An 18994-nucleotide genomic window follows, 5' to 3' on the forward strand; every position below is an offset into this window, starting at 1 on the left:
CATTTTGTGAAATGTATAAGATTTCATAATTTAAGGTATGATTTCATTTTCAGCTTATTAATATTAAATTACTGTATAATTAAAGTATCTGCTTTGTATGTAATTTGAGTGAAGCTTAATTTGAAAACTAAAGCAACTTCAGTGTCTCTCTAAAAGGAACTTTGCCTCTTGTGAGATGCACAACATTATTCACTTTAATGTGTATATAATCTGTTGTTTATCTTAATCCCTAAAAACAGATCATTAGTTTTTAGTTTAAGGTTTGAATCCTGGCTTGGCCGCTCGCTAGTGTGACTCTGTGCCTGTCGCTGCACGTCTCTGAGTTTCAGTTTACCCATATGTAAAATAATGATACTAATAACCTCATAGGATTTTGTGAGGGTGAAACAATTTAATATATGTAAAAGCATTTAGAACAATGCCTGGCATATAGTAAGCACTGTTTAAGTGCAAGTTGCTATTATTATTATTTAAGATTTTCATATGATAATTCAGACCTATGGCAGTGTATAGTATGTGTGAAGTCAATTTAATTAAATGAAACAAAGTCATCATGACTTATTTTCCTTCTGCAGGGTTTCCGAATGTAACAATGGCTCCTGATTCCTCTCAAGGTCCCATTGTGGTAAATCAAGACCCTGTCACCCAGGCCATCCTTAGTGAATCTGTTATTGAGCCTCAGGTAATGTGCTTTGCTCACAGCCATAATGCTCATGCTGAAATTCAGTTTAAGTTGATGTAGATAGGCATAGTGGTAAACATTTCAAAAGCTTTATACTATCTAAATACCAAGTTGTGGTTGCTAGAATTGTTCTTACTCAAGCATAGTGCACTTTCTGTGAGTAATGCTTGTACTAAACAAGATAGGACTAGATAATAATAGCTAACATTTATTGAGTGCTTACCTAGGAGGTAGTTACTATTATCCCCATTTAGCAGATGGAAAAACTGAGGCTCAGAAAAATTAAGTAAGTTGTCCAAGATCACATAGCTAGTTAGCATGAGAGATGGCATTCAAATCTAGGCTGTCTGGCTCCATAAGACTGTGTCACCCAGAGATGTAGAGAACAAACGTATGGACACCAAGTGGGGAAGTTGGGGGGGGTGGTGGTGGTGGTATGAATTGGGAGATTGGGATTGACATGTATAGTATACACTAATATGTATAAAATAGATAACTAATAAGAACCTGCTATGTAAAAAATAAGTAAATAAAATTAAATTAAAAAAAAAAAGACTGTGCACCATCTACAAATATGGAAACAGCAAGAGAGTCTTTCCACATCCCACTTTGGAGTCAGGTGAATCTATGTTCATATTCTGTTACTTAGTAGTTGTTCGATGTTGAGTTGATTTCTCAAGGTATCTGAGTTGGCTCAGAGAGTTTTTTGTTAAATGGGAATAGAATATACCTGCTATGGTTGTTGTGAGGATCAGCTCAGATAGGTTATGTAAAGTGTTGAGCATAATACCAGATATTAGTTCTTCATTAAATCTTTGTCCCTTCTTTTTTTAAAAATAAATTTATTTATATTATTTATTTATTTTTGACTGCTTTGGGTCTTCGTTGCTGCACGTGGGCTTTCTCTAGTTGCAGTGAGTGGGGGCTACTCTTTGTTGGGAGCTTCTCATTGCAGTGGCTTCTCTTGTTGCGGAGCATGGGCCCTAGAGCACGCGGGCTTCAGTAGTTGTGGCACTGGTGCTCTAGAACACAGGCTCAGTAGGTGTGGCTCACGGGCTTAGTTGCTCTGCGGCATGTGGGATCTTCCTGGACCAGGGATCGAACCCCTGTCCCCTGCATTGGCAGGTGGATTCTTAACCACTGCGCCACCAGGGAAGCCTCAAAAGAATATTTTAGATATCTGAAAGTCAGTGAATTAGTTCTAATGTATTAGTATGTTTAAAAAGCAGCTACCCAAGAAACTTTGAATTTATTGACTAGTTACATGGGAAAAGTATAATAGTAAAACATTCATTAGCTGTGTCTTAATCTAATTGGAACTCTTAATTAATCAAAATGTTTAGAATTTTGAGATAGGAAACATTTTTTAAAAGCCCATGAAGAATTGAATACTAAAATAAGTCAACTTTTTAAGAATGACTAGGTCTCAGTACCTGTTTAATGCAACTTCCTAAGTTACTTGTATCTTTTATGAAAAAAAGGAGAATCATCAATTAGATGGATGATCCTAGGGAATTACAAGGTCCAGAATCATATAAATGTACCGTTTTCTACTTATAAAGGCAATTAAGTAGAATGTTACACATATTTTTAATAGCCAAAGTCCATTAGCCATATGCCTAGCCAAAAGCCATGTATGTTTTGGCACTTATTAAAAAGTTAGCTTTCTGGGCTTCCCTGGTGGCGCAGTGGTTGAGAGTCCGCCTGCCGATGCAGGGGACATGGGTTCGTGCCCCGGTCCGGTAAGATCCCACATGCCGTGGAGTGGCTAGGCCCGTGAGCCATGGCCGTTGAGCCTGCGCGTCCGGAGCCTGTGCTCTGCAACGGGAGAGGCCACAACAGTGAGAAGCCCAAGTACTGCAAAGGAAAAAAAAAAAAAGTTAGCTTTCAAATGATCATGGTCTCTATGATGAAGGTTGGGAAGTGGCAAGAGGCAAGGTAAGAGAGACAAGAAGGAGCTGGGTTATGAAGGGCTAAGGAACCAGAAAGCAAGAGTAGAGCCACTAAAGGATTTTAAGAAGAGCACAGTCATGGCAAAATTGACAGTAACGTGGAAGATGGATTGGGGAGGGAGGGACAAGACTGGTGAGAGGATCTGGTTAGAAGACTCACATTGGAATCTTAGTGAGAAGTGGTGAGGACTGACCCAAAGCAGTGGCAGTAGGGAAGAAGGTAGTGGGGAAGAGGGATAGATTTGAGAGATGAAGAAGGGATAGAATTGACAGGATTGGGTGATTGATTGGATGTGATGGATGAGGAAGAAGGATAATTTCCAGTTTGCTGGCTTGAGAACCTGAGTAGATAGTGATGCTGTTTATGGTCATGGTAACATGACAGGAACAAGGTTTCTGGAAGAATGATAGTAGAGGCTTAGGAAAATGATGAATTTTAGACATGTTGAGTATATGTGTGTAGGATGTTCTCCTAGGGGTATCTTTTAGGCAGTTGGATATAAATGTTGAGGGCTCAAGAGAGATCTGAGTGAAGCTAGAAATTTGGAAATTAACAGCATTTGGCTCGTAATTGCACCTTGGAATTAGATATAATCATACAGAAAATGAGTCAGATGAGAGGAGAAAAGGTCCAAAGGGAGAACCTTGAGTGACATCAGAAAAAGGGAAGGGTAGGAAAAGAACCTATAAAGGAGATTGGGAAGGAATGGCCAAAAGAAGAAAAACCAAGAAAATCTGGTATCATGGAAGTGGAAAAGAAAAGTTTATCTTCCTCAAAAGAAGATTTTGAGGGAAAGAAATGAGTGGTCATTGATGTCTAATGAGTCAGAAGTAAGGGAAGGCAAAGACAGAAATAACCATTTGATTTGGGAACAGGTGTGTTGATGTTGACCATGTAGAGAACAGCTTAAATGGGGTGGCAGGGCAGAAGCAAAGTTGCAGGGCATAAATGGTGAATGAGAAGTGGCGGGCAGCTTTTTCAAGAAGTTTGTTGCACAGAAAGAGTAGATGGTAGCTCGAGGTGAGTATAGGGTACGGATAAGATGGCAAAGACTTAGATTTAAATGTGGATGAGCTGAAGCCAGTAAGGAGAAGTTGAAGATGCAGGAGAGAGAAGCGGCAATTGATGGACTAGAAAGAGGTAAGAGGGTTTGGGTTCTAGACCACATGTGGAGGGATTAGCCTTAGAAGGAGGGATCTCTCTTCTGTTATGACAAAAAGAAAGGATGAGTGTGTATATAACCAACCTGTGTTATTATTTTATTGTTGTGTTGATAAAGGCTCTTAATGAAGTAGATGATGACCAACGAGAAGGAACTGTTAACAGCCAGTCAGAAGAAAGTGAGAATGAGTTGGGTAACTCTCTAAGCTCTCAGTCAAACACAAATGCGGACACGTAAGTATAGATGGCATAAGTATCTAAGATGCTTCCCTTTTTTCCAAGGCCATTTCTTCCCCCACCCCTACTTTATTGAGATATAATTGACATATAATGTTGTATACGTTTATAAGGCATACAACATGTTGATTTGATATACTTATATACTGCAAAATGGTTACCATCATAGCATTAAGTGATGGATGGTTAATACCTCTGTCACATCATATAATTACCATTTCTTTTTTGTGGTGAAAACATTTAAGATCTTCTCACTTAGCAACTTGCAAGTATAAAATAAAATATTATTAGCTATAATCACAAGAAGCTGTTCATCTTATAACTGGAAATTTGTACCCTTTTACCATCTTCCCATTTGCTCCACCTCCCAGCCCCTGGTAACCACCACTCTGTTTCTATGAGTTTAGCTTTTTTATTATATATTTTTTAGTTTTTAGTTTTTTGAAAATTGTTTTATTTATTTATTTATTTAGGCTGCATTGGGTCTTCGTTGCTGCATGGGCTTTTTCTAGTTGCAGTGAGGGGGGGGCTGCTGTTTGTTGTGGTGCACAGGCTTCTCATTGTGGTGGCTTCTCGTTGCAGAGCACGGGCTCTAGGCTTGTGGGCTTCAGTAGTTGCAGCACGCAGCCTCAGTAGTTGCGGCACGTGGGCTCAGTAGTTGTGGCTCACAGGCTCTAGAGTGCAGGCTCAGTAGTTGTGGCGCATGGGCTTAGTTGCTCTGCGGCGTGTGGGATCTTTCTGGACCAGGGCTCAAACCCGTGTCTCCCTGCATTGGCAGGCGGATTCTTAACCACTGCGCCACCAGGGAAGTCCCCTCAGCTTTTTTAGATTCCACGTATAAGTGATATCATACAGTATTTGTCTTTCTTTGTCTCACTTGTATTTCTCAATGTAATATCTTCCAGGTTCATCCATGTTGTCACAAATGGCATGATTTCCTTCTTTCTCATGGCTAAATAATATCTCACTGTATATGTATACAGTGGAATATGATACATATCTATGTATCTCAATCACATCTTCTTCACCCATTCATATGTTGACATATACTTAGGTTGTTTCCATATCTTGGTTATTGTGAATAGTGCTGCAGTTAACATGGGAGTGCAGATATCTCTCTGAGATCCTGTTTTCATTTCCTTTTGATATATACCCTGAAGTGGAAATCCTGGATCATATGGTACTTATATTTTTAATTTTTTGAGGAACTTCCACACTGTTTTCCATAATGGCTGTACCAATTAACAATGCCACCAACAGTGCACAAGGGTTCCCTTTTCTCCACATTCTCATTAACACTTGTTATCTCTTGACTTTTTGATGATAGCCATTCTTATTATAGATGTGAAGAGATACCTTATTGTGGGTTTGTTTTTTTAATCATTTTTATGTGTTTGTTTTATGTTTGCTTTTTTTAGTTTGCTTTCTGTTTTTGTTTTGTTTTTATTGTTTGTTTTTTTGGGTTCTTTTGTTTGGTTCTCTTGTTTTTTGTTTTCTTTGTTTTTTTACTTTTGTTTTATTTTTTGTTTGGTTTTGCTTTTATTGTGGCTTTGATTTTCATTTCCCTTATGATTAGTGATGTCAGGCACCTTTTCGTGTGTGTACTTGTTGGCTATTTGTACGTCATCTTTGGAAAAATGTCTGTTCAGTTCCTCTGCCCATTTTTTTATTGGATTGTTTGGGTTTTTTGCTATTAAGTTGTATGAGTTCTTTATGTATTTTGGATATTAACCCCTAATTAAATATATGATTTGCAAATATTTTCTCCCATTCCATAGATTGCCTCTTCATTCTGTTGATTGTTTCTTTTGCTGTGCAGAAGCTTTTTGGTTTCATGTAGTTCTAGTTATTTTTTTTTGCTTGTGCTTTTGGTGTCAGATCCAAAAAACTGTTGCCAAGATCAATGTCAATGAGCTTCCCCTATGTTTTCTTCTAGGATTTTTACCATTTCAGGTCTAATGTTTAAGTCTTTAATCCATTTTGAGTTAATTTTTGTGAGTGGTGTAAGGTAGGGATCCAATTTCATTCTTTTGCACATCTTTATCCAGTTTTTGCAATGCTATATGTGTGTGTATATATATACACACACACACACACAAGTATTTAAGTTGTTTCCAATATTTTTCAATTAAAAAATGCTGCAGTGAATAACTTATGCATATGTATTTTTGTATGGTTGAAGGTGTGTATTTAGAGTAAATTACTAGAAGTGGGATTTTGGGATTAAAAGGTAAATGCTATGTAATTTTGTTCTAAAATTACTGAATTCTGCTTTATGAGGGTTGTAGTATTTTGCACTCCTACTGGCAACTTACAAGAGTGTCTGCACCAGATTGTGTTGTCAGACTTCTCTGCTGATTTCATAGGTGAGAAATGTTATCTCAGCGTAGTTTTACTTTGCCTTTCTAAGTGAAATTGATAATTTTGTCATATATTTAAGGGACATTACAGTGAATTGTCTATTCATGTCTTTTGCCCATTTTGCTTTTAGGTTTTTGATCCTTTTTTTATTAATTTGTAAGCATTCTTTACATATTAAGGATATTAGTCTTTTACCTGTGTAATATGTTATATTTTCTCCCAATTCGTTGTCTTTTGAATTTCTTTAACAAGTAAAAGAGTTAAGAATATATATATAGTGCTCGCTTTGGCAGCACATATGCTAAAATTGGAACCATACAGAGAAAATAAGCATGGCCCCTTTGCAAGGGTGACACACAAATTTGTGATGCATTCCACGTTTCAAAAAAAAGAATATAGGGCTTCTCTGGTGGTGCAGTGGTTGAGAGTCCGCCTGCTGATGCAGGGGACACAGGTTCGTGCCCCGGTCCAGGCAGATCCCACATGCCGTGGAGCAGCTGGGCCCGTGAGCCATGGCCTCTGAGCCTGCGCTTCCAGAGCCTGTGCTCCTCAACGGGAGAGGCCACAACAGTGAGAGGCCCGCGTACCGCAAAAAAAAACAAAAACAAAACAACAACAACAACAAAAAAGAATATATATATAGTTTGAATTTATCATTCATTGCTTTTACATGTGGATCTTGAATCATACTCTGAAATTCTTTCCTAAAACTGATTTTAGAGGAATTCACTCATGTTTCTTCTGATACTTCTGTGGTTTTATTTTTTATTTAGTTCTCTGATCCATTGGAAGTTTATTTTGGTATGTGGTATGAGGTATGGCTCTGCTTCTTATCTTTTCCTAAATTGATAACCAATTGCCCCAGCACCATTTATTACTGCCCCACTGATCTGAGATTCTGCCTGCATACATTAATTACCGTGTGTACCTGGATCTACTTCTGAATTTTCTAGTCCACTGGCCTTGTTTCTGTAGTCATGCTCCAATACCACACTGTTTGTTTTTTTGTTTTTTTTTGCGGTACACAGGCCTCTTACTGTCGTGGCCTCTCCCGTTGCGGAGCACAGGCTCCAGACACGCAGGCTCAGCGGCCATGGCTCACGGACCCAGCTGCTCCGCGGCATGTGGGATCTTCCTGTACCGGGGCACGAACCCGTGTCCCCTGCATCGGCAGGCGGACTCTCAACCACTGCACCACCAGGGAAGCCCACCACACTGTTTTAATTAGAGTTTATATTGTTTTAATAGACTTCCCTCCTAGCCTTTTCCAGTTCAGAGTTTTCATAATGATGGTTACATGTTTATTCTTCTGTATGAATTTAGTGTCAACTTATTTAGCATCATAAAAAAGTTTATTGATATTTTTGTTATATTAATAAATTAACTAGAGAGACCTGACATCTTTATTATGCTGGGTTTTACTATCCAAGAACAAAGGATGTTTTTCAATTTGTTAATGTCTACCTTTTTGTTTTTGAGGAGTATTTTAATGTTTTTTTTCATATAGGTTTCCTCATTTCTTGTTAAAATTATTCCTGAGTATTTTTGTTGTTGGTTACTATTTTATTTTATTATTTATTAATTTATTTTTTGAGAGAAGGAAGGATTTATTATTACTTGCAGCAAGTAAGATGAACTCGGGGGATATTTCCCAAAGCAGTGTCTCCCCAAACAGTAAAATTGGGGAAGTTTTAAGCTAAGAGTACATGCATATTCATGAAGAGGCTTGAGCAGAGGAGAATTCAGCATAGAATTGGGACAAACGTTGGCAGAGTCCAAGCTTTAGTTGATTGAAGTCAGGAGGGTCAACATCATCATTCCATCTTCCACCTAGGTGGGGGCCTTAGTTCCTGCAGAGCTCAAAAACTGTATCAGATTGTTATGTATATCCCTTGAGGAGCAATTAGCACTCATTTTATTGCTGAACTTTTGTTTCTTGACGGTGTTTTCTTTGTTACTGAATTCCCTTACTTCCCTTAAGATCATTAACTACCGAGACTGGTTCAAGGGCAAGAATTGTGGTCGGGTTTAGATCACAAAATGGCTTAGGCCAAAAGTGGCTTCTCTCTCTCTCTCTCTTTTTTTTTTTTTTTGCGCGGTACACGGGCCTCTCACTGTTGTGGCCTCTCCCGTTGCGGAGCACAGGCTCTGGACGTGCAGGCTCAGTGGCCATGGCTCACGGGCATAGCCGCTCCGCGGCATGTGGGATCTTCCTGGACCGGGGCACAAACCCGTGTCCCCTGCATCAGCAGGCAGACTCTCAACCACTGCACCACCAGGGAAGCCCACTTCTCTCTTTTTTAAAAATTTATTTATTTTATTGAAGTATAGTTGATTTACAGTGTTGTGTTAGTTTCTGCTGTACAGCAAAGTGATTCAGTTATACACATATGTGTTCTTTTTCACATTCTTTTCCATTATGGTTTATTACAGGATATTTTATATATATATATATATATATATATATATATAAAATACAGTGGGACCTTGTTGTTTATCCATTCTGTATATAATAGTTTGCATCTGCTAATCCCAAACTCCCAGTCCATCGTTCCCTTCCCTTCCCCTGTTTGGCAACTATGAGTCTGTTTCTGTTTCATGAAAGTTCATTTATGTCATATTTTAGATTCCACATATCATATGATATTTGTCTTTTTCAGTTTGACTTGTTTTACTTAGCATGATAATATCTAGGTCCATCCATGTTGCTCCAAATGGCATTATTTCATTCTTTTCTATGGCTGAGTAGTATTCTTATGTGTGTGTGTGTGTGTGTGTGTGTGTGTGTGTATGTGTCATGCCCCATCTTCTTTATCCATTCATCTGTCGATGGACATTTAGGTTGCTTCCATATCTTGGCTATTGTAAATAGTGCTGCTGTGAACATAGAGGTGCATGTATCTCTTCAAATTATAGTTTTGTCCAGATATTTGCCCAAGAGTGGGATTGCTGGATCATATGGTAATTCTATTTTTAGTTTTTTAAGGAATCTCCACACTGTTTTCCATAGTGGCTGCACCAATCTCCATTCCTACCAAAAATGTAAGAGGGTCCCTTTTATCCACACCCTTTCCAGCATATATTATTTGTGTAATTTTGACGATGGCTATTCTGACTGGTGTGAGGTGGTACCTCGTTGTAGTTTTGATTTGCATTTCTCTAATAATTAATGATGATGAGCTTCTTCTCATGTGCCTATTGGCCATCTCTATGTCTTTTTTTTTTTTTTTTTTTTTGCGGTACGCGGGCCTCTCACTGTTGTGGCCTCTCCTGTTGAGGAGCACAGACTCCGGATGCGCAGGCTCAGCGGCCATGGCTCACGGGCCCAGCCGCTGCACGGCATGTGGGATCTTCCCGGACCGGGGCACGAACCCGTGTCCCCTGCATCGGCAGGCGGACTCTCAACCACTGCACCACCAGGGAAGCCCAGTTTTCTTCTTTTTTTTGCATGTTGGGGGCAGGAATTTTAATTAGCTGAAATATTTCAATTTCAGTTTTCTGTTTTGATATACTGCCTTTGTTATACTGTACATTTTGTGGAGAGGTTTGGGAGTTTTAGGTGATTCTTCTGTCAATTATGGTGAAGCACAGCTTATTTAGAGCCTTTTTAAAAAAAAAAAAAGCATTGGTGGGTTAAAGTTGGCTTGTTCTCCAATATCATGGTTCTCTTTTGTCTTGAAGGACTTTTGCATCTTTTCTTCTTTAGCACTCAGCCTCCAAAGGGTACCACTCCCTTCATGTTCACTCTCTTCTCCTTAAGAAGTGATGCCTTCCCAAGACTACCACCTTGGGTTCTACAAACTTCTTGGTGGCGTTATGATTGCCCAGGTTTTTTTTTTGTTTTTTTTTTTTTTTAAGTATTTACATACTTAGAGTGGACTTTTTCTTTCTAGAGGTGATTTTTGTCACCATTAGGCTCTCAGCTTTCCTTTTCTCTGTGCAGTTATTTTGAACTGCCCCCATTCTTTGCAAAGGCTTCTTACAGGAGCTCAAGAAATATCTTTGCTGGAATTTGACGCTTATTTTTCTACCTACAGGTAGTTTGAAGTTAGTAGTATTCTCTGTCTTCCAATAATATAGAAGGTATGGGTTATATGCTGTTTTATTTGCTTTTCTTGTTTCACTGTATAGTTTTTTGTAGGATGTGTAGAGTAATTCAAATTTAGCTGGTCACCATTTGTTAGGAATACCTGGAAATATGTATCGTCTTTTAAGTACTTTTTCTTTCAGAACCTAAATATAACTAACCTTGTACAGAATTACGTTTATTATTCAAGCAACAGAAATTTATTCTCTCACAGTTCTAGAGGCCAGAAATCCTTAATCAGTTTCACTAGACTGAAATGAAGGTGTTGGTATTGCCACATTCCCTCTGGATACTCTAAGTTATAATCCACGCCTTGCCTTTTCCAGCTTCTGCTGGTTGGTGGTGTGTTTTTGGCTTGTGTCCACATCACTCCAGCCTCTGCCTTCACCTTCACATCACCTTCTCCACTTGTGTGTGTCAAAACCTCCCTCTGCTTCTCTCTTAAGGATGCATATTATTGCATTCAGGGCCCACTTGGGTAGTCCAGGATCATCTTCCTATTTCAAGACCCTTAACTTAATCCATCTGCAAAGTCCCTTTTTAGTCAGATAAGGTAACATTCACAAGTTCCAGGGATTAGGTTATGAGTATCTTTTGGAGGGCCATTCTTAAGCCTACCATAGATAGTATTGTCTTATTTTGTTGTTGTTATTTGATATAACCTAATTCTTAAAAGTATAAACATTAGAGGTGGTAATAGGAGTTCAAACTGGTTTGGATTTTCCCAACTTGTACAGAAATCTCATTATGACACTTTTCTTAGGACTTATCCTGAAGGTTGGACTTAGTCCTAACTAACACTGTCTTACAGAGGAGTCTTTCTGATGCTTTGATAACTAGCCATAATGTGAATGGACCACATTACAGCCTTTTGTTAACTAAACTTAATAGCAACTAGTGTTCAATGTGCTGTCCACAGGTTGCTTTAAAGCAACTCCTCTAGGTTGAGGTTTATAGAGCCACTAAATAAGATTTCCCCTTTCCTCTCTCATTGTTGTTGTTGTTTTCCCATAACAGTTTTATTGATTTATAGTTCACATACCATACACTCTACCCATTTAAAGCATAATATTCAAAGATCTTCAGATTTTTAGTATATTCATTGAATTGTTCAACCTACAGTCAATTTCAGAACATTTTCGTTACCCTCAAAGAAGCCCTATACTCTTAAATAGTCAGACCCTATTTTCTCCCAAACCTTTCAGTCCAATCTAATTTGCTAGATGAATCTGGGTTTTTTTGTTTTTGTCTTAAATCTCTGTGGATTTGCCTGTTTGGACATTTCCTCTGTATAGAATCATGCAGTATGTGATATTTTGTGTCTGGGGTCTGTCACATGTTTTCAAGATTTATCCATATTGTAACATGTTAGCACTTCATTCTTTTTATGGCTGAATAATATTCTTTTGTGTGGATAGAGCACATTTTACTTATCCATTCATCAGCTGGTGGACATTTGGGTTGTTTCCACTTTTAGACCCTCTACCTCTTTTAAATATTAGTCTAGTTGGGGAATAGACAAAGAAATCAGACAACTGAAGATTGAAAAATCAGCTTTATCAATGATAAAGCTGATTACAGCAAAAGGCTTATCTCTCTCACCCCCTACACTGTAGCTCTTCTTCTCATTCCCTCTCCCCGCCTCCCTGAAACACAGGGGCAGAGTCTGCTCCAGTCACTTTACTTCAGTGATGAGCAGAGACTGTGCTCTGAGGACAAGCTCCTTCATAGAAACCATGTACTTTCTCTAGAGAAAGAGAGAGGAGGACATAACCTATAGCACAAAACTTCAGAAAGGGCAAATCGCTCCTGGTTCAGGAGCCAGCATAGCTAGGAAACTGGGAGGGAGATGGAATGATTCCTTCTAACACCAAGAAGACTGGCATTTTAGATTTTTATCTTATAACTTAAAGCAAAACATATTTCTCTTTGATTATGAATTATTAAAAGTTTCTTCAAATCAAACGTGTAAACAGTTGAACAAGTTAAATGATAGTACTTATTAATTCTAATATAGCTTGTTGTCCCATAATTTATAGGTTTCTCCACAAAATAACGGAAGATAATTCCGAGTTAATTAATAAACTATGGACTGATATTCAGCAGAAAGCAGCAACACAATCACAAATAACAACCTCTTCAGGAACTCCATCATCTGCTTCTCCATCAGGAGAACAAAAAGGTTTGGTTCCTGACTGTATTAGTTCTCCCAGAGTAGTAGCTTACTTTATTATGTTCTTTCTTGAGCACAGTAATTTTTTAAAGGAACATTACTTGAGTTTTGACTGTCTTAGCCTGGTTGAGTAAATACTCATTGACCTGTCGATTGACATGCTTAAAGTTTTTTTGTTGTTGTTCACTTGAGATACTTTTGGAAAAATTCTCCCTTTTAGCTGCTCTGAATGCTACCAATGCTGTTAAGAGAATCCATACGAGGCTTCAACTGGAAGAATCTACTGAGACTCTAGACTCAAGCTATGTAGTGAGACAAGTGCTGAACTCAAGGAAGCAAAAACAGCTGCTAAATAAAGGTTCAGTCTCTTAATTGACAAAGTGGGTTATTAAACATGTAACTTGACACAGCTATCTTAGTTTATTAGTGCATGTCTTTTCCCTTAAACTCATCCAGTTGGATCCTACTAAGTAAGAGTTTGTTGAATGGTAGCCAGGCAATGCCTCCTTTTATTCCATGTAACTCTAGAAGGATGGTTCTCATCCATTCATTATAGATAGTGTAAATCTGGTTCAAACAGTATAGATTCTTTATGAGAAAATGATGATAACTTCAATAAAAAACCTTTTATAAATTGTGAACAACAGTCAAACGTTTTTCTACTGTAGTTTTTCCCAGTCTTAACATAGAATGACTTCTGTCATTATCAGTGAAAAGAAAACCAGATTTGCGTGCTCCTTCAAAACAGAAGAATAGCGTGTTATCAGCCAGCACAGCCTCCACAGACTTACCGAATAGCAGTAACCCCAGCCTAGATGTCCTCAAACACATGATACATGAAGTGGAACATGAAATGGAAGAATATGAGCGGTGGACAGGACGCGAGGTCCGGGGGCTCCAGAACAGTCAGGGTCTCACCGGCTTCACCCTGTCGCTCGTGAGCTCCCTCTGTCGCCTGGTTCGGTACCTTAAAGAGGTGAGGTTATTAGAGTCTTCTCTTCTGCCAGACTAATGGCAGAAATGAGTAGGTTTTTCCCCTCTATACTTGAATTATTGCAATCTCCAAATAAAGTATAGTCAAATTTGAATAGCTTTGTTTAAAATACCTCAGCTTTAGATGATCTGTAGTAAAGGTTTATCCTCTTAATTTTCCTCTACATCCTTATACAGATAACATCAGATAAGTGATGTTGATTTTAATATGAGCTTTAGTAAAATATAATTAGTTAGGTAAATCTGCTATAAATAAAATTATATCTTGTGCTAATACTTCATATTACTGTTTGGCAGTTACAGGTTAATGAGAACTACTAAACATGTCCTCATTCTACTGCTTTTCTCTGCTTGCTATTCCCACTTCAGTTCAGTTTGGAGAGTGGTATGCCTGTAATCTGTAGACACAGATTAGGAAAATTCTTCATATTATTTGTATCACTGGTAACTTGGGCTTTGCTTCAGTGTTTGAAATGGGAGACATTTTATTGTTGTAAAAGTAATTTATAAGACAAGCAAGAATTGTATCTTTTATTTATTTTTTTTTACATCTTTAAAGAATTGTATCTTTAATTCATTTGTGAATAATAATCAGTCCTCAGAATGCTGTGGGATTAGAAGGTATTTAGAAGGTATTAGAAGGTATTTATAAAGGTATTATACCTTTTTAAAAAACCTATTTAAACTGTTATTTATTTTTTATATATTTAAATTTGTTAAGCAAATATGACCAAAAACTGTTTAAGGAAATTTTATCATTTAAAAAAAGTTGATTCACCAACCTAATTTACATGTATCAATTTCTCTGGAGATGTCTTCCTAAATTTTCTTTTTAAAAAATTAATTAATTAAAATGTTTACTTCTGTTTTATATTTTTAAATTTAATTTTAGTTTTATGTTTTATGTAGGAGTATATTTGATTTACAATGTTATGTTAGTTTCAGGTGTACAGAAAAGTGATTTAGTTATACATGTACATATGTCTATTCTTTTTCAGTCTTTTCCCATATAGTTTATTACAGAGTGTTGAGTAGAGTTCCCTGTGCTATACAGTAGGTCCTTGTTGATTATCTATTTTATATATAGTAGTGTGTATATGTTAATCCCAACCTCCTAATTTATCCCTAGCCCCTGCTGCCAACCTTTCCCCTTTGGTAACCATAGTTTGTTTTCTAAGTCTGCTGGTCTGTTTCTGTTTTATAAATAAGTTCATGTGCTATACAGTAGGTCTTGTTGGTTATCTATTTTATATATAGTAGTGTGTATATGTTAACCCCAACCTCCTAATTTATCCCCAGCCCCCTCACCCGCCTCCACCAACCTTTTCCCTTTGGTAACCATAGTTTGTTTTCTAAGTCTGCTAGTCTGTTTCTGTTTTGTAAATAAGTTCATTTGTATCATTTTTTTTAGATTCCACTATAAGTGCTCTCATATGATATTTGTCTTTGTCTGACTTACTTCACTTAGTATGATAATCTCTAGGTCCATCCATGTTGCTGCAAATGACATTATTTCATTCTTTTTTTATGGATGAGTAATAATCCATTGTATATATATACCACATCTTCTTTATCCATTCATCTGTTGATGAACATTTAGGTTGCTTCCATGTCCTGCCTATTGTAAATAGTGCTACAGTGAACATTGGGTTGCATGTTTCTTATCGAAGTATGGTTTTCTCCAGATATATGCCCAGGAATGGGCTTGCTGGATCATCTGGTGGCTCTATTTTTAGTTTTTTAAAGAACCTCCATACTGTTCTCTGTAGTGGCCATACCAATTTACATTCCCACCAACAGTGTAGGAGGGTTCATTTTTCTCCACACCCTTTACAGTATTTATTGGTTGTAGACTTTTTGATGATGGCCGTTCTGATAAGTGTGAGGTGATACCTCATTATAGTTTTGATTTACATTTCTCTAATAATTAGCGATGTTGAGCATCTTGTGCTTTTTGGCCATCTGTATGTCTTCTTTGGAGAAATGTCTATTTAGGTCTTCTGCCCATTTTCTGATTGGGTTTTTTGTTTTTTTGATATTGACCTGCATGAGCTGTTTATATAATATATTTTGGAGATAAATCCCCTGTTGGTCACATCATTTGCAAATATTTTCTCCCATTCAGAGGGTTGTCTTTTTGTTTTGCTTGTTGTTTTCTTTGCTGTGCAAAAGCTTTTAAGTTTAATTAGATCCCATTTGTTTGTTTTTATTTTCATTACTCTAGGAGGTGGATCCAAAAAGATAGTGCTGCGATTTTTGGCAAATACTGTTCTGCCTAAGTTTTCCTCTAAGAGTTTTATAGTATCCGGTCTTACATTTAGGTCTCTAATCGATTTTGAATTTATTTTTGTGTATGGTGTTAGAGAATGTTCTAATTTCATTCTTTTACATGTAGCTGTCCAGTTTTCCCAGCACCACTTATTGAAGAGACTGTCTTTTCTCCACTATATAATCTTGCTTCCTTTGTCATAGATTGATTGACCATGGGTGTGTGGGTATATTTCTGGGCTTTCTATCCTGTTCCATTGATCTATAAGTCTGTCTTTGTGCCAGTACCATACTGTTTTGATTACTGTAGCTTTATAGTATAGTCTGAAGTCAGGGAGCCTGATTCCTCAAGCTCCATTTTTCTTTCTCAAGATTGCTTTAGCTATTCAGGGTCTTTTGTGTTTCCATGCAAACTTTAAGATTTTTTTTGTTCTAGATCTGCAAAAAATGCCATTGGTAATTTGATAGGGATTGCATTGAATTGGTAGATTACCTTGGGTAGTGTAGTCATTTTTACAATATTGATTCTTCCAACCCAAAAACATGGTATATCTTTTCATCTGTTTGTGTCATCTTCGATTTCTTTCATCAGCATCTTATAGTTTTAGGAGTACAGGTCTTTTGCTTAGGTAGGTTCATTACTAGGTATTTTATTCTTTTTGATATGATAGTAAATGGGATTGTTTCCTTAATTTCTCTTGCTGATTTTTTGTTGTTAGTGTATAGAAATGCAACAGATTTCTGTATTAATTTTGTATTCTGCAACTTTACTGAATTCATGGATTGCTCTAGTAGTTTTCTGGTAGCATCTTTAGGATTTTTTTATGGGCCATGTGAAGAACCATAAATATTACTTACTCTGCAGGCAAAGGGAAATCCTTGACCTGTCCTCAACAAAGGAATGACACAAATGGATTAACATACTGTACCTATCCAGGTTCTGCATGATGGACTCATTGTAGGAGAGCAGAGCTCCCACTGTTCTTTCCCCACATCATTGCAAGGAATAATGGCTTTGCTTTCTCTGAGAAAAAGCAAGGAGTGAAAAATACCTCCACCTTCATTAGGTCCAGAAGCTCCACCTGGGGAAGAATTTTCACTAAATGTAATCACGGATTTCCACTGGACTGCTGATGAGATCTTTGTTAAGTAGAACATATTTCTTCAATTCTTACACCTGAACATATCTCCTCTCCCTATTATTTTACCTAGAAGCAATAACAATGTCCGAAGATATGCAGTTCTAGCAGGAGTGATAGTGCACACATTCTCAAGCAGGACACCTTTTGGAGTAATTCAGAAATTACAGCCACAGGTCTGTAACAAAGAGAAATGGATATGGTAGCTCTCTGAAAAACAATAATGCATCATGCAAGTAAACATTATTACCAGGAGTTCAATACCAAATATGTGCAAACTAGGACAAGCACCTGCACTAAACTTCTGGTTCTCATCACTTGGCCCATTGAGTCTCTATGTGTAAGCAAGCATCAGAAAAAGATGTTTGGCACTGCCATGACAATAAATCTATCAAAGTTGGAAGCACTGAACTCTGTGAATTATTTCCCAAAATACAAAGCTCAAGCTGGAAAGAGTTGTATTCACCTGAGGCATTTCTGTGAAAATAAATATTACATAAAAGAGACAATGGACATAATCAGTGTCTAGATTGATATAGGATTTTTAGTGACTTTCAGAAGACACTTAGATATGCAAAATTGCATTCTCTTCTTGTTTGTATTTATTATACTGAAATGTATTGAGCAAACGCTTTGATGTAAATATTGAAGCAGCTATTTGCTTTTTAACACAGTAGTGCAAGGTCATTTCTCCAAAGTGGGGGGGGAAATTAAAACTACATGAGTAGCTCTGGAATGTCACGCTGATGTTAACGTTACTATTTAGATTAAACTATCAGTTTCAATGACTATGGAAAAAATTGAAAAGCATTTTTCCCATTTAAACTTATCAGACAGATAATACCAAAGTAGGGACACGATTTTCCCCTTGGCTCTGGTTAGTCTCGTATGTAGAAAGTGTGTGGATAATTTTTCAAGCTTATCAGGGCCTATAGACATACTGACTACATTGTTCTGCAGGGCACAGATCCTACTGGCTTGAAGAGATACTGCAGAAGCCTATCAGCTAGATGAATGTACCTCTCATGTTTTTGTTTCCTGGTTGAGTACATAGATCAAAAAGGTGGCATGTTTTTTTTTTTTAACTTCTTTATTGGAGTATAATTGCTTTACAATGGTGCGTTAGTTTCTGCTGTATAACAAAGTGAATCAGCTATACGTATACATATATCCCCATATCTCCTCTCTCTTGCATCTCCCTCCCACCCTCCCTATCCCACCCCTCTAGGTGGGCACAAAGCACCAAGCTGATCTCCCTGTGCTATGCTGCTGCTTCCCACTAGCTATCTATTTTACATTTGGTAGTGTATATATGTCCATGCCACTCTCTCGTGTTTGTGGTTTTTACAGTTTTTTTCTCGTAGTTGATTTCTAATCTCATAGTGTTGTGTTTAGAAAAGATGCTTGATATGTTTTCAGTTTTCTTAGATTATTGAGGCTTTCTTTATGGCCCACTATGTAATCTATCCTGAAGCATGTTCTGTGTGTACTTGAGAAGAATGTGTATTCTGCTGCTTTCGGGTGGAATGTTCTATAAATATCAATTAAGTACATTTGGTATGATGTATAATTTAAGGCCTGTGTTTCCTCATTGACTTTCTGTCTGGATGATCTGTCCACTGATGTAAGTGGAGTGTTAAAGTCCCCCACTCTTATTGTGTTACTGTAGATTTCTCCTTTTATGGCTGTTAGCATTTGCCTTATATACTGTGGTGCTCCTATGCTGGGTGCATGTATATTTACAATTGTTATATCTTCTTGGATTGATCCCTTGATCATTATGTAGTGTCCTTCTTTGTCTCTGGTAACAGTCTTTATTTTAAAGTCTCTTTTGTCTGATATGAGTATTGCTACTACAGCTTTGTTTTAATTTCCATTTGCATGGAATATCTTTCAGTCTGTATGTGTCCCTAGGTCTGAAGTGGGTCTGTTGTAGACAG

At 37.5% G+C, this 18994-nt stretch overlaps 1 protein-coding gene and 1 non-coding gene across 7 annotated transcripts in view; both read left to right on the plus strand.

Moving 5' to 3' along the window:
- SPICE1 (spindle and centriole associated protein 1) overlaps nt 1-18994 on the plus strand; it is a 63220-nt gene that overhangs the window by 18823 nt on the left and 25403 nt on the right. For all 6 annotated transcript variants that reach the window (XR_010943733.1, XM_067738874.1, XM_067738875.1 and 3 more), the window contains 5 exons: nt 576-682; nt 3915-4030; nt 12521-12663; nt 12875-13012; nt 13365-13630. Coding sequence is in view for 5 of the 6 variants with exons in the window: in XM_067738874.1 (XP_067594975.1) it covers nt 576-682; nt 3915-4030; nt 12521-12663; nt 12875-13012; nt 13365-13630 (770 nt within the window). In the remaining variant the exon portion in view is untranslated. The remainder of the gene's footprint in view (nt 1-575; nt 683-3914; nt 4031-12520; nt 12664-12874; nt 13013-13364; nt 13631-18994) is intronic.
- Nucleotides 6672-6778, plus strand: LOC137225669 (U6 spliceosomal RNA). Its single transcript, XR_010943975.1, has one exon. It is a non-coding gene; the product is annotated as a U6 spliceosomal RNA (small nuclear RNA).

This window comes from Pseudorca crassidens, chromosome 5, assembly GCF_039906515.1.
Source record: "Pseudorca crassidens isolate mPseCra1 chromosome 5, mPseCra1.hap1, whole genome shotgun sequence".
Lineage (NCBI taxonomy): Eukaryota > Metazoa > Chordata > Mammalia > Artiodactyla > Delphinidae > Pseudorca > Pseudorca crassidens.